The sequence below is a fragment of the Otolemur garnettii genome, unplaced genomic scaffold (genome assembly GCF_000181295.1).
Source record: "Otolemur garnettii isolate 467f Iridium unplaced genomic scaffold, OtoGar3 scaffold00188, whole genome shotgun sequence".
Lineage (NCBI taxonomy): Eukaryota > Metazoa > Chordata > Mammalia > Primates > Galagidae > Otolemur > Otolemur garnettii.
In genome coordinates, this window is record NW_003852583.1 from 2,667,226 (window position 1) to 2,684,291 (window position 17,066).

Genomic DNA, 17,066 nt, shown 5'->3' on the forward strand with positions numbered 1-17,066 from the left:
TTGAGACTTTGATACTTTGTCACTGGTTTTGTAGCCTTTCCCCTCTTGAGACTTTGATACTTTGTCACTGGTTTTGTAGCCTTTCCCCTCTTGAGTCTTTGATACTTGGTCACTGGTTTTGTAGCTTTTCCTCTCTTGAGTCTTTGACACTTTGTTGCCGGTGTTCTCTCCTGGGGGTGGGAGTGTCTGTTCCTCCCAGCCTCACTCAAGCCGCTGCTGCTGAGGTTGGCCTTGCCTGCTTTGTCCTAGCTGCCACCCTAGCACAGTGGTGTCCTCATGGCCCCCCATTCTGCCATTTGTACCCCCTTTGCTTTCCTGACATGTCCTTGCTAAGTTTTTCTATAGAAAGAGGCACAGTAATACTTCCCCTGATCCTTGGCTGAGAGTCTGTCCATGCTGTGTTCCTTGTTTTCACTGCATGCTGCCCTTTTGTTCCCGCATTGATGTGTTTAGATCCCTCAGCCTTGTCCTTTTGCTGATGTGCCGTGAGCGTGTTCTTACTGAAGCCCCTGCAGCTGGCCTGGGAACTTTCTCTGTCAGCCGAGACTGCAGGTTTGAAAGTCTGACTGTGTCTCTGCTGACTTTCAGGGGTCTCACAGTGCCAGGTGGTAGAGAGTAGAGGCTGAGGGGGGCTGGTATCCCCCGGGCAGAGCCCAGTCTGCTCGCTGAGAGGGGCTGGTGTCCCCGAGGCAGGATTTGGACTGCTTGCTGAGAGGGGCCGGTATCCCCAGGGTGGAGCCCAGACTGCTCGTTCAGTGGGGTTGATGTCCCTGTGCAGGAGCCTGACTGCTTGCTGAGTTGTTCTGGCCTTGAGGGCTCAGTCCTTTGGTCATGTCTGTCACACCATCAAGTTTCCTCAAGTACTTCATGGTCTCTTCTGCTCTGTGATTGGCCCCTAGGGGACAGACATGGGATCCCGGGTCTCAGACTCAGGCTCCACTGCGCTGGGGCTACGCTGGCTTCCTCTCCACCCAGCCCCACGTGGGGGCCTCATCCTGCTGCCCATGCTGTCCCTCAACTTTGCACAGTGGCTGGCTGCTTGTCCTTCCCATGTCAGCTCTGATGCCCGCTCTCCAGGAGGCTGTCCCTGAGTGCTGCCCTAAAGGCGCCCTGGGCCCTGCTGCTGTTGCCAAAAGCGTACGGCACTGTTCTGGCTGTTGAGGATCGGTGGGCACCGCACCTTTGGGTAAACTCGGCGAGAGCAGGGCCGTCATCCTGTCTTGTTTTGCTCGCTGCTGTGCTGTCACCTGAGTGAGTGACTAGAGTGACTTGTCCTGGCTGTTTCCACACTTCAGTGTCGACTCATACCTTGGGCTCCGTCAAGTTGTTCTTTCTCATGCTCTTATGTGCTCTCTCCCGCTTTCTGTGAGTTTTGGTGATTTCCCAGCCTGTTATCTTTTTTTGTTGTGTTTTGAGACCAGATCTTGCTCTATTGCCTGGGCTAGAGTAGAGTGATATCATCATAGCTCACTGCAATTTCAAACTCCTGGGCTCAAGTGATCCTCCTGCCTCAGCCTTGAGCAGCTGGGACTGCTGGTGGGCGCAATCATGCCCCACTAAGTTATTGTTGTTTTTTTTTATTTTTGTAAGTTTGGGGTCTTGATATTGCCCAGGTTGGTCTTCCATGCTGTGTGAAGATATCTAGAAAGATGACAGGAAGTGTAGCAGTTCTTGTTCAAAAACAATCCAGCTCCGTGAGCTAGTAAGCTAGGCGCACCCGGCTTCCAGACCAGCCTCGCAATCTCTCAGGGGACTCAGTTTCCTCAGAGTGCCCAGAAATGGCCTGCAGCAGTCAATGCTTGTGCTGGGGCTGTGTTGCAGGCTGAGTGGCAGGTGGCTTGGAACCAGCAGATGTGGTTCAGGGATGTGGCTTATCAGCCTCTCCTTGAGCTCCTCCAGAGGGTCTGTGAGTCCTGTTTTATGGTGGATTCCTTCAGACACCAGTGTTGGGGGACTGAGTGCCTTGGTAGGTTTTGCCCTGAGGTGGGTTGAGGACATGAGTACAGGTAGGGCACCTGCCCCAGCTTTGCTCACCCCATACCTGTTACATGGGGTGGTTCTGAGTAGATTTTTAAAAATTATTATTATTATTTTACATATACATGTGTTTATTAGGTTTCCACTTTTTGCCTTCACAAAATTAAAAAGGCTTAAAATTTAATAACAATAACAATGTTTAAAATAAGGACTAGAAAGAAAGACCTTGTAAAGAACAAACAAAGATAAATACATTCAGAAAAGAAACGAGATGATTACTGCGTCAAAATATTAAGCAATAATAATAATGCAAAGAAAGTAACATTCACATTGTCAAATAAGAGTATGTCTATTATTGAATGCTTTGACTCTGAGATTCAGTATGGAGTCATCAGTTAACTACTTATTTTTTTTCCCAAAGTCTCAAAAAATAGACAACTAATATTTAGAAATAAAAGTAAAAGGTAATTTCAAACAACAGATCCTGCCAAATTTTATAGACAATAGAAAAAGAAGAAATATTTCAAAATCATTCTACTTAATCTGGATACACCTAATTTTAAAATTGGAGGAACTGGCTCGGCGCCTGTGGCTCAACCGGCTAAGGCGCCAGCCATGTACACCTAAGGTGGCGGGTTCAAATCCCCAGCCTGGGCCCGCCAAACAACAATAATGGCTGCAACCAAAAAAAAAAAAAAAAATGGCCAGGCGTTGTGGCGGGTGCCTGTGGTCCCAGCTACTTGGGAGGCAGAGGCAGGAGACTCGCTTGAGCCCAGGAGTTGGAGGTTGCTGTGAGCATGATGCCATGGCACTCTACCCAGGAGGATAGCTTGAGACTCTGTCTCAAAAAAAAAAAAAAAAAATTGGAGGAACTATATTACTATAAAGGGGAAATTACAAACATATTTCACATATAAATAAGGATGCAATATCCTAAACATATTAACAAATTGAATTATAAATTAATGTTTAAGTAATGTACTTTGGTCAAAATTAAATCCAATTTATGTGAAAATTAGTCACTATTTTCTTTTTTTTTTTCCTTCTTCTTGTTCTTACCCTCATCCCCTCCCTCCTTCTCTATCTGGTCTCCCCTTCCCCGATGCCCCACCATGTCATTAATTGTCATTAATTGTCCTCATATCAAAATTGAATACATAGGATTCATACTTCTCCATTCCTGTGATGCTTCACTAAGAATAATATGTTCCACCTCCATCCAGGTTAGTACAAATGCTGCAAAATCTCCATTTTTAAATGGCTGAATACTATTCCATGGTATACATATACCACAGCCTATCAATCCATTCCTGGGTTGAAGGGCATTTAGACTGTTTCCACATTTTAGCCATTGTAAATTGGGCTGCAGTAAACAGCCTAGTATAAGTGTCTTTATAATAAAGTGTTTTTTTTCCTTCTGGGTAGATGCCCAGTAATGGGGTTGCAGGATCAAATGGGAGGTCTAGGTTGAGTTCTTTGATGTTTCTCCATACTTCCTTCCAAAAAGGTTGTATTAATTTGTAGTCCCACCAGCAGTGTAAAGGTGTTCCTTTCTCTCCACATCTGTGCCAGCATGTGCAGTTTTGAGATTTTGTGATATAGTTCTGTGTAGTTTTAATCCCAGAATGTCTGTGCCCTCCATTTGTGAAATGCTGAGGTTGTTCATCTTGTTCTGGTGCCTCACTTTTTTCTCTAGCAGTAAGCTGAGAATGAGTGCAGTTATCACACCCCAAGTTCAGCTACATACTTTTCCCATTGCTTAATTATCATAAGCTTCTGGTACCTAAGCTGTACTTCCTTGTCTAAGGGAAGAAGAGATTGTGTGCTTCTCTCTCTCTCTGAGTGGTCCCATGGCCTTCACTTGGCATTTGTGGGGTGCTTGGGTTTGCTCCACTAGGGTGGAAGAGTGTTGGTGGCGCCCACAAAGCCACCTCTGCTCACCTTCCAGTTGGGTTCTAAAAGGCTTTTGGGCAGCCAGCTGCCCCAGTGCCTGACCCCATGAAGGATCTGGAAAAGAAGGGATGCCCACATTCATTCCAAAGCTATAGCGCCCTCTGTCCTGGCTGTCTGCCAATGCTGGTTGATTTGGGCTACCCCATAGGGCTCATAGCCCCTCCTGGCTCAGCTCCTGCTCTTCCTCCAAGGGGTGCATCCTCCTCCTCCTGTCTGTAGCTTAGCTGGCAGACCCTTCCCCACAGCAAGTTCTCCTGGAGGCCTTGCCTATACCTCCATTCACATAGGAGCCGCAGCTCTGTGTAAGCGCCTGTGGAGAGACTGGTGCACAGACCGGTCCCACTGGTGTGGGGAGGAGCTGTGGCAGGTGCTGGGGGCAGCTGATGGGAGGTTCTCAGTCACAGTTTCAGTCCCTTTCCTCCCACTTCTTGTGAGCTTAGATTTTGAAAATATTCACCTTTGAAAACCTGATTCAGAGTTTTCTAATTTGTGCCTTGTAACTAAAATTAAACAAAAGAGGTTTATAATTAGCTTATTAAGTACATCAGTAAATGGGGGCTTTAAGAGCATCACCACCCTTCAAAATAGTAGGCGCCATTCAGTTCCCCTCGCTGCTCTCACACTTGTCATCTACATAAAAACCCATTTTTCTAGTTAGAAGGAGGTGCTAATCCAGACCCTGTCTGTGCGGCGTGCAGCAGTCTGTGAATCATTTGTTTTACTGTAATTGCATCAAATCATGTTATAAAATTACAGTAGTTAACTCAGAATGTTTTGTCTAAGTCAGTGGTTCTCAACCTCCTAATGCCGCGATCCTTTAGTACAGTTCCTCATGTTGTGGTGACCCCCAACCATAAAATTATTTTCATTGCTACTTCATAACTGTAATTTTGCTACTGTTATGAATCGCAATGTAAATATCTGATGTGCAGGATGTATTTTCATTGTTACAAAGGGGTTGCGACCCCCAGGTTGAGAACTGCTGGTCTAAGGAATAGTGAAATGGCAAAATGCAGCGGAGAGGGCCTGATTTCTGAGGAACTGCTGATTTTAAGGCTATTGAAGGAAGAGTTGGAGTGGGAGAGGGAGAGAATAAATAAGAAATAGTGAGATTCCAGTGTTTTCTACTGTGTTTCACAGCTGGAGTCACATGCAGTTCAGTCACTTTCCCCAGCATTTGTGGTTGCCCAGGGCATGTGACAACAGTGTGGAGCTGCTAGGACGGTCAGGAGCCCAGCTCCTGAGATCACTGGGTTTCAGGCACTAAAACTCCCCATGGCTGCATGGGAGGAGGATTGTGTTCATTCTTCCTGACTTTTCTTTTCCCTTAAGAAAAGCATTGAATGAAATCTGACTAGACTGTTGCTTTCCTTAGAAGACGCCGCTGGATCCCAATCCAGGGGAGCAGCCTAAACCCGCAGACTGTTGGTCGGCTCCCTGTGGAAGGCTGGCAGCAGGATTAGCACCTGGGGTATTTCTTTTGCCCCTGTACTTTCTGAAATGTTTTATTTTAAGTTGTCTTCGCTACAGAGCTGTGGCCTCTGCCTCTTTGCCCTTTGGTTCTTCGTGGCCTTCACCCACTGCAGTGCAGCTGCCTACCTGCCCTCTTTGGGTTGAGTATAAAGAGTCACTTAAAAATTGTGTTTGGTGGAAGAGGCGGGCAGAGCGTCTGGGCTGAGAGGAGGAAGGAGCCAGGTTTGCCCCAGGCTGGTGAGTTCGGCTTGAAAAGCCAGGGATCACTGGGGGTGACCTCATACCCATAGCCCCACCTTCTGAACCACCCAGGCCTCCCAGGCCTTGGCTCAATTTTCGACCAAGATGGGAACCATTTTCCTTTTAGCTCAGCTTCTAGAGCTGAAGATCATCTGGAAACGGGCATCTGTCTTTGTCGATTGTTTTATTAGTGGTGGTTCTCTAACTGTATGACTCTTCTTTTTGCTCTTAAGCAAGCTTAGTGAATTGGGTTTCATAAATATTTATAGCAAGTATGTACCAGATACTAAAATATTGCTGGTGTTGACTTTTGGCACGAAAAGCAGAAATTTTATTAAAAGTTGAGAAGTCAGGTATTACCGTTTGAATGGGTTTAGACTCTATCAGGTTAATGATTGTACATGAGAGCTTTATTATCCAATTTTTAGTAAAAAAGTGCATTAGAAAAATAATGCTTTAGAATTCTGTTCCCCAGTAGTTTCATGATTAAAACAAAAATTCACTGAAAACTCTGTTCTCACCTTTTCCATCCATCTTAAGGTAGCCAGAAAGGGAATAATTCAGGGCTTGCTCCATTGGAATGTGTCAGGTGAGATTTTTTCACGTTGTATCTCAGAGCCCACCTGACCTGTGTGGGCCGGCAGCCATCACTGATGTTAGGAGGTCACCACTCAGACAAGCTGGCCGAGGCTCACTGTATCTGTAGGCCTCGTTGCATGCCATGCTTCCTGTCTGTACCACAGCAAACCCAGGTTGCTGACAGAACCTAAGACGAGGCTGGAAGTCTCTCCACAGAGGAGCTGAAGCTCTGCTCTGAGTACTGGGCACGGTGCTCCACGTGTCCTTATGCCCCCCAGCGGTCTGTACGCTGGGCTGTCTGCTGCAAGGGAGGTTTACCTGAACTAGCCGCAGCTGGAGGTGGCAGGCTAATGTGTGGAGATCAAGTTTGACAAAAAATAACACAAGTGGTGGTGGTCTGAACACAGTGAGCGGGTGGGGTGTAACGTACCTTGTTGTCCTCTCTTCCTTTCTCTGCACCTGGCTGCCTTCTAGAGGCCATCCAGGTACCATATGTGGTTTCTAGAGCCCCAGCACCAGCTCAATGCCCCAGCACTCACTGAAGAGTAAAGGGGACAAGGCTGATAGGGCTCTGCAGGCCTCTCTTCATGTGAGAGTGCTCCCAGGAGTGTCCTGTGTCACTGCAGGAGGCACTGGTCAGGCTGCCTCTTGGCCTGCACTGTTGTCCCTGTCCCAGGAAGAAGCTGAAGGCATGTTGGGGCAGCAGTGAATCCCAGGGCTGCCTTGGAAGATTTCTGTACCCTCCTGGTTTGGAGACATTGCCTCTGTGATCCCTCACACAGGAATGTTTTCCTACGATCACTGCACAGAAATTTCCTCCATCTGGAGATAGTATTTGGGAGCTGAATGGAAATTGAACTATAAAAGATATGAGTGAATTGACTAGACAGCAGACTTCAGTGTTATTTTTATGCAGGGATCTTGTCAGTTGCAAAATTCCCTGGAGGTGTTGATACTTGAGAAGAATAAATTATTGCCTCTTTTTTATTGTTTAGTAAAAATTATTAAAACTTCATTGACACAATTCTATGAAAAACTTATGGAGAATTGAACTTGTAGGTTTATTCAGTACTTGAAGTCATAAACTAGAAAAGGAGGTGGGCTGTGGCCACTGCTGGCGCAGTCTTGTGGTCGGCAGCATTGGCTGGGGAAGCACTCTGTCACAGCTATCTCTGCGGTAGCTTGCAGGGGTGAGAACTGCTAATGTTAGTATTGAATAAAATAATACAAAAGTTTTATTTAGCAACTGTTTATATTTTCAAAAGGATAGTTGACCATTTATGTGGTTTGTACTAACAAGTTATCCAGTGCAGAGGTCACTATTTTCAGTGTGATAATTTTTGATGTCATGTTATAGGGAATGTAGAGCAGGAACCACAAGGTCAGAGCAGAACGCTTTGGTGAAACCCGATGATCGGCTCCACACCCAGTGACCGACCGCTTTCCGTGAGCCAGCGCAGCCCTGGGTGCCAGGGGTCAAAGGGCAAGCTGGTGAGGCCTTCTTCCCAGCGGCTTCCTGCCAGTGCTGGACTCAGCTGGTCAGCACGTGGCCGCGAGGAAGCTGGGGACCTGGGGAGGCTGCTGGGAGTGCTGGAGACTGGGCAGTGGGGCTGTGCCATGCCCGGTGAGGCTTTTCTTCCACACTTCTCTGCTCAGGCAGGAGTCCTGCCACGCTGCTTGGCCCCCTCCTGCCCTCTTGAGGTCCACAGAGAACTAGCACAGGGAGCAGCTGGGGCCTTTTCAGGTCTCCTCACAAGTACCATGATGATGGCTGTTAGACTTTGCCATGCCCATCTGCTCAAACGGTGGCTGTCACCCATCATTGCACTCCTGTTGTTGGGCCTTGCCAATCTCTGCTAGGGAAGACTGGTGAGGGGGTGGGTTTGGCCAGAGCCTTCTTGTCCAGCACGCACTTATCCAAGAGATACCACCAGGCCCGTCCACCAGCAGTGCCCATTCTGTCCTGAGAAGATGAAACAAAAACATTCTCCCCTTACTGTCTGTCATAGCACTTGCTGAATTACAGGTCTAGTTTATCACAGGCTTCAGGTGGGCCCAGTTATTAGCGTATCTTACTGATAGGATACCTGGCTGTCCCTCTCTCCCCACTTCGGGGAACAAGGCTAGGCCATCCCTTCTGATCTGAGTAAGTGACCAGACATCTGATAAACCAGATACTGTGTCAAAGCGGTGTCTAATGTAGACTGCAGCGCACGTCCAAGTGTCCTGTTAGTGAGGTGCCCTACAGGTCGTGAATGGGCTGAAGTGTCCTGGGAAGTGAGGAGGAGAGTCTGCTGTATGCCGCTGCTGTTTCAGATACACACAACTTAAACTTGACAGTGCACTCCACTCTGCAGTGGAGACCTGGAGTGATACTTTAACACAGGGAAGGCCCTGTTGTCGAGTGGTAAGTGTATTGACTATGGAGGGTATGGCTGGAATTTTAGTTATGGTGTTCTTGCATGACTTCGGGCCAGCTACTTGATGCTGAGCCTGTATCTTTATTAGGATCTCTGAACATACATACCCTGTGAGGCACAGGCAGGCTTCTGGCTGTTGGTGGTTTGGGAGGACTAACATCTCCTGTATCTTTCTCCCAGAGAGCCCACGCTGCCCCCAGATGAGCTCTCTGTGGCCACAGTGACAGATGGAGGTGAAGAGCACCCCCCCTCCCCCGGCATTCTTACTGACAGAAAGGCTCTTCCCTGATGTGGACATTAATTTGCCTACTTGACATATCTAGTCTTGTGTCTGGCTAAATAGTGGGGCATTTTAAGTAACACCTCAGACTTTAAATGGAAAGTCTGATGGAAAAAGATACTTAAATGCCTGGTTGGTGCTCAGTAGCTTGGGAAAAAAATCAGAAGCTTTACTCCAGAAATTTTGCAATTTGATAAGATATGTTGGAAAATTATTTTAGCTAAATGTTACGTGACTTACTACTTTTTTACGTCTGTTAAAAACTGGACTTCTGGCTGTCTGAATTGGGGCCATTCTTGGGATGAAATTTACTTTTTAAAAAATAAAACATGATAAACTGACATGGTGCCACTCGCCTTGTGGCTCCCATCGCTCCTGTTAAGGGCAGTGCCTTTTCTCTGTGCACTGTTTGCTAGCTGTTGCACTGACCGCATTTTATTTTTGTCTTTTACTATTTGCTTTATTAATAAAAAAGTTAGAATGGAAGCAGGTGAATTTGATTTGTTAAAATTCTTAGGATTGGTTAAATTTCTCTCCATCTCTAATTAATCTTCTAAAATGAAAGTGATGGCGGCACAGGGGTGATCTTCTCAGAGCCCTGGGATAGTTGAAGGGTGGCCCCGTGGGGGGATCTGAGGGACCCCTGGATTCTGCCCCTTACCCCTGAAAATGCTGCTCAGAGCTTTGTCAGGACCAAGCTGGTTCCTCCACATTTTGTTTGGTGGTCGGTCTCCTTGCTGGCTTCTTTTTTTTTGTAATGTTTAGATATATTGCATTTTATTTATTTAATTTTTTATTACATCATAGCTGTGTATATTAATGCAATCATTGGGTACAGTGTGCTGGTTTTACACACAATTTGAAATGTTTTCATTGAATTGGTCAACATAGCCTTCACGGCATTTTCTTAGTTATTGTTGGAGGGAGAGTAGTTGGTGGGACCATACCTACCGTGCATCTTACGAGAGTACATGTGACATTTACTAGGTGTGGAATATAAATGTCCTGGTTGGCTTCTTAAGGAGAGTACTTAGGTGTTGAATCCAGTGAGAGTAGGATGCACTAAGTACCAGATTTAGTGGGTGGTCAGCAGGTTGTCTGAGCAGACCTGGACTGCTGTGCCCTGGGCTGTGGGCTCTGAGGACGTGTGTCCTTTTCTTGCCCCTCAGCCTGTCTCATCGGGTTGGTGCCCCTGAGCATGAGGCGTGCAGGTACAGGGTGGATCCTAGCCAGAGTGTGCTCCTCTGCAGCAGCCTCTGGGAAGTGTGCTGTCTGTTGGAATCTTCCCTGCATCGCATCCCTCACTATCTTAACATTGAGTCCCTGAAATGAGTCTTTCGGGTGATCCTTTAAAGGCCAATTGTAAATTTATGATCTGGTGTTGACAAAACTTATTCATGTTAATCTGTGGTGCTAAGCCATAGGGTGTGATTTTATCCACCACAATTTTAATTTTCTTATAGACTTTAGAGGAGAAAAGAAACTGGATTTAAGTGGCAGATGGATGTTTTAATGTCGTTCTAATCTAATCATAACAGGCTAGAGAATCTGGTTAAGTTTGATTGTAACTCTGGTGTGTTTTCTTTCTTATCCACTAGACTTCATGAGGAAATAATTGATTTTTACAACTTCATGTCCCCTTGTCCTGAAGAAGCAGCTATGAGAAGAGAGGTGGTGAAACGGATTGAGACTGTGGTTAAAGATCTTTGGCCGACGGCTGATGTGAGTACATACTTCATGCTTCTGAGCCACCTGCCACATCTAAGTGGGTTTGCGACCCTGGGACTGCTGTGTTGCCTGTGTCCACACAGACCCCTGTTTCTCACGGGCCCGTGACAGTGATTCTCTGGGTGTGGTTTGGAGAGGGCAGCTTCTGGGAGCCTGTTGGAATGCACGTTCCCTGTCCACCTGTTTCTGCTGCATCAGCCACCCTGGGCCAGGCCAGCGACTGTGTTAAGCACACTGGTGCCCACTTGGGTGTGAGGACTCGTGGCTTGAGGGGTTTGTGGGGGTTTTGGAATGGAGTAATTACTTTAGGGTTAGACATTGCACTCCCAAATGTGGTGGTGGGGAGAAATGAGGGCAGGGGATGAGAGGCAGGTATTCCTGAGAGGAGGAGCCTGGGCACTTTGGCCTGCATGGGGCAGGCTGCATGGGGCAGGCAGCATGGGCATGCCATCTTTGAGCTGCTCAGCAGCCTGGCCCTGTGCTGCTCTGCACACCTTCCGCACTGCCAACCTGGGCCACCTGCTGGCTGAGGGTGCAGAAGGTGTAAGGGACGCCCGTGTTCTCAGTGCAAGGGCACCACCTTGGTTTCCCAGCTCTTTTACAATGATACGCATTTGTGTTTTTAAAGGTCAGTGCCTAGGACAGAACCCTGTCCAGGGCCTTGGGTGTGGGCTTGAGAGAGTGTTGGAGGGTTTGACACTGGCTCTGACAAGCCCCAAGCTAGCTTTGTGTGGGCATGGGGTGAAGCAGTGGTTGTCTTATCTCTTAGTTTTGGGATTTTAGAAATTCCTTCTGGGGCAGATTTTTAACTTAAAGGGAATTTTCTATTTAGTTGTAGGATTTTTTTTTTTTTTGCATCTCCCTTCCTCTAACTTCCAAAGTAGTTTGACCTTTTACCCAAGGGTTATAGTGAGGCCTTGTGCTGAGTAAGAAATGAAGAAAGTAGGACTGCTTGTAGTACACAATTCACAGCAATCGTCATTTCTTTCAGGTACAGATATTTGGCAGCTTTAGCACAGGTCTCTATCTTCCAACCAGGTGAGTACCAGATTAGTAGTGATGTGTGTTTAGGGTGGGGATGGTGTCTCTGTGCATATTAAGGGCTAAAAAAAAGTAGAGTCTTTGTAACTCATCTCAGGCTAGATATGGCAACTAGAGGGAAAGACGGGGGCGGGGGGGGGGGGCACAGCAGGAAACCTGGCAGAAAATAATACTCAGATTTGTAACGTATTAGTGAACGGACTGCTTTGCATCTTTCCTTTGGTGCTTAATTTGTTGGGGTGCAAGAATGCTGGGTGCTGGAACAAGACAGTGGGGGGCTATGGCCGGTGAGTGCAGTGGTTACTTTGGGCATGATTTTGAAAAACTGATCTTATGCTTTAATGAAGATTTAAGCAAAATTCTATTTAAACAGTATTTTGTAAGGATTTTTATCTGATAGAAAAATGGCAAACAAGTTTGTATTTTTTTTTTTTTTTGGAAACAGAGTCTTACTATGTCACCCTTGATAGAGTGCTGTGGTGTCACAGCTCACAGCAACCTCCAGCTCTTGGGCTTAAGCGATTCTCTTTCCTCAGTCTCCCTAGTAGCTGGGACTACCAGCACCCACCACAATGCTGGGCTATTTATTGTTGCAGTTGTTATTGTTGTTCTAGCTGATCCCGGCTGGGTTCAAACCCTCCAGCCTAGGTGTATGTGACTGGCACTGTAACCACTATGCTGTGGGTGCCTAGCCACAAGTTGGTATTTTGAAGTTGTTTTCTCATTAAGTACTCTTTTGATATCCAAATAAAGTTTATATACATTGTTTCATTAAAAGTTTATCTTTCATTTACTCAGTAGTGGTTAGTGTTTGGAGACTGAAGACGATATAATCTCAGGATTTGGGGGTTTGTTGTTGTCAGGGACAGTGGGAAGTGGACAGATTCAGGGTATCCAGGAAGCTCTGGGTTAGCAACAGCGATCCAGCATAGACAGCGTGGGAGGTACAGGAGGCTGTGGCAGGCTGGTTTGGAGGGGCAGGCATTTTATCCCTCCTCATTCGGCTTGTGCTGTTGAGAGAATCCTTTATCCCAGGGGTCCTCAATCTTTTTAAACAGGGGGCAAGTTCTCTGTCCCTCAGACCATTGGAAGGCCAGACTGCGGGCCCTGGGATGAGTTGGCTGCTAAGTAGGACAGGCAGCAGCGGCAAAAACACTCGGAGGGCCGGATAAATGTCCTAGGTGGCCGCAGTTTGAGGACACCTGTTTTATCCTCTCACTTCCCAGCTTACGTCACAGATACATTAAGTCCTTAGTATTGTCTGTAAGTTCTTGGAGCCTGTGATTTTAAGGCCCTCACCTAATGTTTCCTTGAACCTCATTTTGTTAAAGTGTTGATGAGGAAAACGGTTGGTCTCCTTACATACCAGTTTGACTGGGCGGAGGTGCTGTCCCTCCTGAGCTGCTGCCTCTCCCAAAGGGTGGGACTGTGCGTGGGATGTGTCTTCGCCTTTGAGGGAAATGCAGGACCCATGCAAGGCACCCGTTTATCCCCGTGGTGCCTCATCGCATGGGGAGCACTGACGAACACTCTTTCTTCTTCAGTGACATAGACCTGGTGGTCTTTGGGAAGTGGGAGCGTCCTCCTTTACAACTGTTGGAGCAGGCCCTGCGGAAGCACAATGTGGCTGAGCCGTGTTCCATCAAAGTCTTAGACAAAGCTACGGTAAGTGGCTGGGCTTCGGACTGGCCTCCGAGAAGGCCTGTCAGCCGGTGGGCGACGTGTCAGGGTCTGCATGACCAGTTCCTGTTTACTGGTGGTTCTTGGCTACACTTTTGATGACGTTTGTACTTCTGGTATAACCATGCCTTTTACATTTTCTATAATCATGATTACCAGCTAGGAACATGTTTAGTGGCAATCTAAATTTGTGAACTTGTCAAACTGTTGGAATTTGTGAACCTACAAACTGTTCTTGGTACTAAAATATATGGTTGTCTCTACTTGTGTTGGGGTGAATAAGGAAAGGAGGTTATGTGATGGGAGATGCTGTCACATAGTGCCCTCCAGATGCTGCCCGTTCCTGGTACATAATCCAGTGGTTAAACCATGGTATTCATGATTACCATTGCCTAAGTTGTATCCAAGAGAGAAAACCATACCAGATACATTTGTTGTTCAAAAAATGTCCACGTATGAAAACCCTCTTACCTTGGTGAGCAGTCTGGAGATGGGACTGCTTCTGGTATGTGCTTGTTGAGGTTTGTATCAGCCCAAGATTAGAAACAGTTCAGGAACTCTGAGTTATTTACCTGCTGTGTGGCACTTATTAGCTCACCTGGACTCTATGCTGACCTTGCATTTTTAAATTGATGTTTCAGCTTCGGTGAGGCGTAACGTCCTTGTCCTGTTTGAGTGGATTGTCAGAAGATGAGAGCTTTGTTTGCTCAAGAGGAGGTGTCTGTGTTTCTTGAGTGTTTACTCTTTGGCAGTGTTGGATTCAGGTGGGGGATAGTTTTTGAGAGTGATAGAACACATGTGCTGGAAAATGCAGGTGTCAGGTGGACATCTTGTTGAATTTTAACGAGGTGATGCACCTTTCTTGCTGTTGGAGAGCGGGTGGGCCAACATCACTTCCTCCCCTAAGGCCTCTCTCCCAGATGGGGCCTTTTGCTTTCCTGGCATTGGGGAATGAGCATCTGGCCACCTTCTAAAAAGCTCCCCGACCTTGCTCACTAGTCCTCCTAGTTACTATCATTGGTAGACACTGTTCACAGGTGAGGAAACTAAGGCCCAGAGAGATGTGTAAGCAGCCGGTGTGAGGTGGGGCCTCCACTCTGGAGGTGAGCGCCGAGCCCCCGCCTGTCTTTCTGTGCTTCTGCATGCTGCTGTGGTGCCCTCGCCCTCACCCAGGGGAAGGCAGTCTGAGGCTCCACAGCTCTGCCAGTTCTGGCTCTGCCCCCTCTGTGTGTGCCCAGCCTGTGGAGTCCAGGCCCTGGAAGCAGTGATGAGGTGTCTGGTTGAGATGTAGAGGAGCTTTTAACAAGAGAGTCCTGCCTGATTGTCCTGAACTTCAGAACATTCTGGAGGACAGGCAGGACTGAGTAGTTATTGCAGTGACTGCTTAGGCTCAGTGATTGTTATGGTGCGTCTGAGCTGCTATGACCCTTACTGCTGGTACCTGGGCCCGTGTCTACTGGAAAGAGAGCCAGGCGTTTGTGCCCCCAGAACTCTGTGCTCCTGGCAGCACATGGTCATTTCAGACTCAGGAGCCCAGGGTGAGGCTGTGCTAAGGGGAAAGCTCGTCTGTTTGGAATGGCACCCAAAAGTAAATATTGTGGTGTCACTGATAATTTCTAGAATGTGGGGCTCACGTTGTGAGTGCGTGAGTGTGTGTGCAGGTAGAAGGCAGGGGGGCACCGGAAGGGACTTGGGGGAATAAACCTGAGGCACTGCTTCAGTCTGGGTATCAGAAGGCCTGGGCCTTTGAGCATGGGGCTGCTTCTGAAGTAGTTTTCGATGACTTCTTTGGGAAGGTGTTTCGTTTTCTGCTTTCTTAGACTGCGCCAGCCCAGATTACCCTGCCTACCTGGTGGTTGAGGTAACACATGTGTCCCTGTCCCGCTAGCCCGAACTCACAGCTGTGCCCTCGGCAGTTGGCCCAGGGCTGTGAGTTTGAAGCCCAGCACAGGCCAGGGCTGTGCTGTACCAGTTCTGTTAGCCCTGAAGGCTCCCATTAGGCCCTGATTATTCTGGTGACCGAAACTCCTTTTTTATTTCTTCCAGGCTGAAAGGACATTCCTTTTTCTTCAGGAAGAACACAGTTTTGTCAGGTGGGGAGGGGGTGAGGTGTGGTCCGAATGTTTGTTGGGCAGTTTTATGAGGCTAGTTTTGAGTGCCTTTTGGAGATAATTGTTGATGAGAGTATTTCCAAAATACCTTTTATATATTTTCTGATTTTTAGGGGAAATTTTTTTCTTTAAGTAAAATTGTCTTAAATGATGGAAGTCTAAAGTAGAATTGTTTAGAGAAACAATATCAGTATAAAAATGCAACTTTGAAATGGCTATGAAGCTACATTGAATGTTTTTAAAAATGTTACTGAGCATGCCAGGCGCAGGTGTGGTGGGGCCTGGGCTGGCTCCTCCTCTGGTGGCTTTCTCAGGGGCAGCTGCTCACCTGGGCTCACTCCTCTCCTCTTTCTGATGCTCATCATGGGCCTGGGGGCTGAGCCAGTGCAGGCTCTGTGAGGGACGGGAACCAGGGAAGGGGGTCATCCTGAGTCCCGAGTCCTACTGACATGAACACTTGACAAATTTCCCTTTCTGCTCATTTTTAAAATTTGGCATCATGATCTCTAATCCCCTCATGTCGATAAGGAAAAACACCCAACACCTCTGTACAACTTTGAAAGTGTTTTAATGCAGGACTGTGAAGAGCTTTGCATACTGAAGGACAGCATTTTAAAATTAAATCTTTACAGGTACCAATAATAAAACTCACAGATCAGGAGACTGAAGTTAAAGTCGACATCAGCTTTAACATGGAGACTGGTGTCCGGGCAGCAGAGTTCATCAAGAATTATATGAAGGTACTGTCACTGGCAGGAATGAGGGGCTTGAGCACCTATGCTGGGCATCTCTTCTCTCCTAAAAGTTAAAAACTTTCAGCTCAATGTAGGAGTCTTTAATGATACAAACTGTACATTTAAATTATTTATCCTTCAATGTAATGTCTAGATCTACTTTGAAATTATGTATTGTTTGGATTTGCTTTTCTTGAGTAAGCATCTCATGAAGTTGATAATTATTTTAGAAAGCTATTAAAATGTTCTTTCTCATTATTATAAAGTGTCTTTGTCTCTAGTTCACATTCCTCATTCATAAGTTCAGCCTAGGGTTCTACCAGAAGCTGAGAAAATCGTGATGTACTTTAGAATACTCACTTTGGGTGGCCTTGGTCCCTGATGACAGAGTGGCAGACTTGCTGCTTGAGCTGATGTATGTTAGACTCTGACCTGCTGATGTATGTTAGACTCTTAACCCGGGTGGCCTTGACCTCCTACTGCAGCAGGGGCCTCAGCACCCTTAGCAGGGGCCCCTGCACCACCAGGGCCCTGCTCCTTCAGTTCCCCTGTCCCCTTCCCTCTGCGTCATCATTTGGTCCAAAGGAGCATGTTTAGCCCCACACAAGGTCAATAGCAGCAATGAAGCCCCTCCCCATGCCCAGCGTGTTGTCCTAGCAGCCCTTCCTCTGCCCACTACCCGGGGAGGACTGTCCACTTGCTCTGGGTAGCAAGAGGGACAAACACAAGAGTGAATACCTCTGGCTCGGCGCCTATAGCTCAACCGGGTAAGGCGCCAGCCACGTACACCTAAGGTGGCGGGTTCGAATCCCCAGCCTGGACCCGCCAAACAACAATGACGGCTGCAACC

At 47.2% G+C, this 17,066-nt stretch overlaps 1 protein-coding gene across 2 annotated transcripts in view; it reads left to right on the forward strand.

The window, feature by feature from the left end:
* Positions 1-17,066, forward strand: part of PAPD7 (poly(A) RNA polymerase D7, non-canonical) — a 46,106-nt gene that overhangs the window by 16,378 nt on the left and 12,662 nt on the right. For both annotated transcript variants that reach the window (XM_012812089.2, XM_023507554.1), the window contains exons 2-5: positions 10,521-10,644; positions 11,642-11,688; positions 13,236-13,356; positions 16,115-16,222. In XM_012812089.2, the coding sequence (XP_012667543.1) occupies positions 10,555-10,644; positions 11,642-11,688; positions 13,236-13,356; positions 16,115-16,222 (366 nt within the window). In that variant the 5' untranslated portion in view covers positions 10,521-10,554. The remainder of the gene's footprint in view (positions 1-10,520; positions 10,645-11,641; positions 11,689-13,235; positions 13,357-16,114; positions 16,223-17,066) is intronic.